Here is a 5990-nt window from a genome sequence, read left to right as displayed (position 1 = left end):
TGCCACTGTTTATCTACAAAAAAGAGTTGATCAAGCTTCAACTCAGAGTTAACCAGCGATACACACTTTCGGTCGTTTGAAATTTGATCAGCTGACATGCAAAATAAGCATGTTTACCAGCGCGCAGTGGATGCATCTATGTTGCTCTATTTGACCAGCAATCATTCGTGGAAAGAATGATGGATGATATCCATCAATTCCGTTCGAGGTATTGGTTTTCTAAGTGTTGATCGTTGTGGATGGCATGCAATATAGGGCGTGATCGAAGGATTTGTACAAACCTCCTGGTACTTGCTTTAGGATAATAATTGCTGGTATTTGGGGAAAACACGTGACAGTTCACATCATGTCACTTGTGAATTCACTCCAACACACATCCCTGGGTGATATCATATTAGAAACCATTGAGTTCGGATGGCACCCACCTATGTATAACGTCCAAAAGAACTAACGATCTCTCCTTCATTAGAAACCATTGAGTTCGGATGGGCACCCACCATGTATAACGTCCAAAATAACTAACGATCTCTCCTTCCCAGAAACACATCATCGCAAAGAGGCGACTTACGGAGGTGTATTCGAAAAACTGAGTGCCACCTAGACCATGGCAAGTAAACAGTCCAACGTGTCCTGGTTTGACATTGCCGTCAAAACATGCATCATTTCTTCTGACCTCATTCTGTCTTGTATAGAACCACAGCTGAAAGAAAGTAGACGCAAAACCTGATCGTCACACGTTGACCGGGGAAGGGAGGGTAAAAAAGCGTGCTAACAGGTACAATGGTCACCTTAATAACAACTGGTGGCATGAATATGCAGAAACAGAGCACCAAAAGTCAATTATTCGAAAACACTTCTAGATTAAACCTGTCCCATAGCGAAGTCTATGGAAGTCTATATTTAGTTCTCAAGACAAGCAGCTTCGTTTCTAGTGGCAACATGAGAACTGGGTAACCAGCAAGAGCATAGAGCAACGTTTTGGGCGAAACAAGGGTTCCTTGAAAATGAAGCCATGAGTACAAAAGTAATTTGATTCATAGTAGGTGGTACACAAAGTGGATTCTCCTTGTTTCACTCGATGCATTGGAGGAACGAAATTGGAATGTCCGTGAGTGGTGCTCCGAACATTCACCAGGAGAGCTTACACTCTCTCCGATAAACCTCGGTATCACACCGTTCTCCGAAAAAATCCTTAGGTAAGCTAATGGGCGGTCAAAGCTGGTCATAAAAGTAACTATCGCAGTTAACATGGCTCGGAGTAAAAAGCACACGTGCTCTATGCCTGAAGACGGAGCGAGAACTGCACTGCTTAAATAAAGTGCAGAGTTACCTAATGATGTGGAGATATTTTCCGTACTGATTCGACGGGACTTGTACGTGGCTGCTTCGCCTTGCTCAAAGTGGCACTACCATCTCGAAGGGCAACTGTAATCTGGATCAGTACCGTCCAGTCAGATGTGGAGAGGTGCAATCTCAAAATATAATATACATTCGTTGCTGGAGGTGGACTCGGAGTTCGATCGATGCAGATCTGGTCTGTGGCCATCGCTTATTGTCAGGCATAGTACAGAGTATCTGTGAAGGCGACGACTCATCCTATAACAGGAGCCAGTCCACATAAAGCAAGCATCAAACATCAGAGTGGACTTGTATGGAACAAGAGACAGCAATGCAGATTGTGTGGTACCATACAACGTTTTCGTGATTAAGGACTATCTTTTTCAAGGATATTTAGCAGTAAACTGATATAAAGAAACAATAACACAAGTCGCGCGTTTACTCCTTTGGAGACTACCCCTTACGAACGAGCCGACGGTGTCGGAATGGATTTTATTGTTACCCTTCGTGGTGCCTACCTGTTTTGCCACAATTTAGTCTCCTAACATACAAGACTAACACAAACTTCGAAATTACATATACGCTATGTTGACAGCACTTTCGCAATTCTAAAACCGTCACCGAAAGACTGGGCCTTACCTTGGTGAGGCGGTTTGGGTACTTTGGCGGCCCATTGAGCTATACTGGTGGGTGTCCGCGGGACACTCATACCAGGTTGGTCAATGGGTAGAGGTTTGACGAACACAGTCTCCTGGCCCTCCAGATTGGTGGTGGGAACTTGTGTGGCGACGTGTTCCTTAAAAATGGTAATGTACATGCAATTCCAACCCAACACCGCTGCCTTACGGCTAGGCTTTTGGGCCAAAGGCTTTGACTGAGGACCCAAATCGTCTTCAAACAAACTTCTCATGAAGATTTATCACAAGCCGACACACAATTAGATCGCTTCTTAGGTCGATACACTTGCTGCGCATGAAGGGTTCGATTACACACAGAGCACAAATATGTACAATTAAGGATATACCCAACAGTTCAACTAAAGGCCTACACAGAAAGGGTCATCCGAAACAGTTTCTCGCGCACATTTCAGCAAATAAAATACCTGAACCAAGACCAGTGCGTCTGATCCTACAGCACCGCTACCCCTGAAGTCATTCAGAGGGTACTGCGTAATCATAAAATTAGTACGAACTTTCATTTAGAAAACACCAAAGTCATCTCATAAGAAACAGGGACGGCATTCTAAGGGACAGAAAACATCATACAAAGTCATCCCATAAGAAACAGGGACGGCATTCTAAGGGACGAATGCAGAACAAGTTTAAATGCTGGAATGTGCTATTTGCCGAGCACAGCAAATAGGGGGCAAACATCAAGACAACTCGACGTGGGCTTAACAGAACATGAAAGATTCGCAAGGCTCATACCAAGAGGTGCCCAACAACGACAGAAGCATGAGTCACATTGCATGCTGTAGATAAAGGACAACATGCGGATTTCACGGACGCCCGTACTCTACAGTATGGGCTTCGATCCTACAAACAACGTAATGGGGGTGATATTTCGCCAACAGCATGCCGAATCCTACAAACAACGTAATGGTTTTCCTGGGGGTGATATTTCGCCAACAGCATGCCGCTTGGTAAACGATTTGTGGACGACAAGCTGGTTTTACAGTGGTTCTATGGTTCCGCTATCAGAAAATTTCCACAGTGACTTGAAATTTTGTGGCAAAACATGCTGGCTGTACTATGCTGTTGGCCGGAGCTATTGCGCCATAAATCTGTGACCGTCACACCAGTGGTCGTAACAGAGAGCTTGTCACCGTGAGGTTTTGTTCGGTGGAGGAGGCGAGACGGCTCAAGTGGTTAGAGCACGAATTTATTGACCGGAAGGTCCGTGGTTCGAACCTGACCTCTGCCTCTCGACTTTCCCTGTCTAGGCTTGGGCAACCTGGCAGTTTCCCAGCCCTCGTGCTTCCTTCGGGTAGCATGGCAGCTAGGCACCGGAAGGGTATTACAGCTGAGAGATTTTTTTGTTACGTGGTGACTGGGGAACTGAGCTGTCAGTACGCACACACAGTCCACGGAGAAGCATGGACTTAGACAAAGCAGCGCAGTCTAGACACCATGTTCGAAAAGAATTCCCTGTCAAGCTGATGTGGTTTTCCGCCCAACAGCAGACGAACTGAAGACCAACAGAAGCATGCAGTACAACGCGGTAATGTTACTTCGACTATGCCTCCTCCCTGAAAGATTAAAGGAAGCCACATGGTTGGCACGGTGGGGTCTTAGTGAATCGAGATTGTGATGAAGTGATCCGAATTTGTCACCGAGTGCATTCGTTTCAAAGAGGAGGCTAGAGAAGCGTTGATAGAGGCAGGGCAGAGAAACAAAAGCAATCGACTGAGATCACGGTAGGGCGTTCCTGTTGATAGTTCTCGTGTCTGAAAGGGTCTGTCTAAGAATACCCAACAGCCCACTTCAGTTGTGCCAGGTGGAATAAGCCCGAACAAACACCTCTTCAACTTACCTGATTTCCTTTTTGATGGTGGCATGGGTAAAGCCCCACCAAATTGTCTGTCTTCTTGTCATTGAAGGCTCCATCAACACAATGCGAAGATGCCATATTCTCAATCTGTCGGGAGGGAAAATCGTGCGATAGGTGCAAAATTTAGGAAATGTGGACGGTAAAAAATTAAATGAATGCCGCAAGACCACATCAGGCCAGGGACGAATGATTTGTGCTTGTTCTTAGCAGATGGGTTCAACACCACCTGAATGAATGATGTTTGATGAAGCAGATTCCCAATTTTCAGAAAAGTCTGGTATACTTTGTGAAACAATAGTCTCCCGATCAGTTCTGAATATTTCTCAACTGACAGATCTTCAGTACTGACTTGATATATGCGACCATTCGGTATCGACAGGGTAGTCAATTTGAATGGTCATTGACCTTCATAAAGGACCTGATGATTACCGATTTACCGACTCTGATGGAAACAAATAACTCATCAAGTTCACTGGAGACCACCTACAGAGTGCAGGAAAGGAATTCAAAGGCAATTACTAGTCGAACTTCGGTTGCCGCTGGGGCAACAGTCGTTCGGGTGTTTAAATGACCGATTTTTGTTCAGGTGCGCTGCATCCAGGCACTATGGATAGTCTGTACATCCCGTCATGGTGTGCTTGACTCTGTATCTCCTGTCCTGGTGCCACGACGATTATCGCAGACCAATATTTTAATCACCGCTCACTGGTGTCTTTGTTGGATAACGCCCTTTCCTTGTTCTTCTTTAACTGCGACGATCACTGTACAGTAAAAGAGGCCGTATTTCGCCTCAGGGGCACAGAGGAAACCAACTGTGCTCAGCACCTGTTGTTCTCGTAATGTATTGGTGAGCGGTCAGACCGTTTCACTAGAGCCAACGAATTCAGTGCAAAGTCGGTTAGTGGCGTATGGATGATACCTTTTAACAGCCTAAAGGTAAAAAACAACGGAGCCTATCTGCGCCCACCTGAAGAGTCTCAAATAAGCGGGGTGTGGTACGGTTGAGCTTTTCGGAAACCGACATTCGTCCCGTTGACAATTTCGATAAGTTGGCCTCCTTACTCCTGGGAAACTTTGCGGTTCTTGTTGTGAATTTCCCCATCCGAGTCGATTAATTTATCATGCCAAACGGTGTGGAGAAAAAAGTAGCTTCGAAGCTGACGCCTCTTCACAGCTGTTGTCGAACCAGTTGTTGCCACAATAAGAAAAGAAGGACCATCGTAACAGTTTGTAAGAGGTCGGCAGTCTGGTAAGCAAAAACCCTGTTATGATACATCTATTTTCTTTCATAATCTTTTCGCTAGGGTAGGACAGTAAGAATATGCAGTTTGCGGAACGCCAAGAATTCGAATTACCCTACCAATCGCTAATTTATCACAACACATAAAGGTGACGTGCGTCACTTGCGGAAGTTTCCTCATCATAAGGCTATTGCATGAAACTGCGACCACTTCTCGGAATACTTGTGGTTGCTCAGAGGATGAGACTACCAGCATCATCTACAATGAAACGTCATCCCGCCCTGGCTACGGTTGTCAAAACGAGCCCGGACATTTCGTTCAAATGGTTTTTGAAGGTATGTATCTATTCACCAAATCAGGAGGACAATAACCAATGCAGTAACCAACCAACGAAGGAATTACTAACCTATCTGTGGAGAGTGACCTAGTGTTGCGTCTTGATGGACGGTTGTGCAACTCTGTGTCGGTCCCTTGGCTACCTGCTCCGTCCACTATGGTATATCAAAAGGCACGGTAGCTCTACATAGCCCTTTATGGAGACAAAAGGAGAATCATTACAACTGTATTTATAGGGTTATCACAGTGTTCCACAAGGTCGTGCTAGAATCACCGTGAGCGGGCGAGAAGCGTCTGTCAAAGGTGCTTGACTCGGATTGGCTGGCATTCTGATCAATCAGGGCATGCCTTCGTTTGGCCCGTTTCCTGCACGTGATACATCCGTCCAAATGATGTGGTGTTCGATTATTAGGGACGGCTGGCCTCCGTACACCTAGTGAAGCTGTTTTTCTAGCGGTAGGTACACACAATTCTTCGCTCCGTGTTTGGGATCGGTGGTCCGATTTTTTGGCTCATCTCACCAAA

At 45.6% G+C, this 5990-nt stretch overlaps 1 protein-coding gene across 1 annotated transcript in view; it reads right to left on the bottom strand.

The window, feature by feature from the left end:
* Positions 1-1921: 1921 nt before the first annotated feature.
* The window catches only part of T265_04748 (hypothetical protein), a gene marked incomplete at both ends in the record, with an annotated part of 61561 nt that continues 57492 nt past the window's right edge, over positions 1922-5990 (bottom strand). Inside the window, 2 exons of the mRNA XM_009169561.1 lie at positions 1922-2212; positions 3871-3975. Of these exons, the coding sequence (XP_009167825.1) occupies positions 1922-2212; positions 3871-3975 (396 nt within the window). The remainder of the gene's footprint in view (positions 2213-3870; positions 3976-5990) is intronic.

This window comes from Opisthorchis viverrini, assembly GCF_000715545.1.
Source record: "Opisthorchis viverrini unplaced genomic scaffold opera_v5_79, whole genome shotgun sequence".
Taxonomy (NCBI): Eukaryota; Metazoa; Platyhelminthes; class Trematoda; order Opisthorchiida; family Opisthorchiidae; genus Opisthorchis; species Opisthorchis viverrini.
Note: the sequence above shows the minus strand (reverse complement) of the source record. Positions and strands in the feature narration are given on the sequence as shown.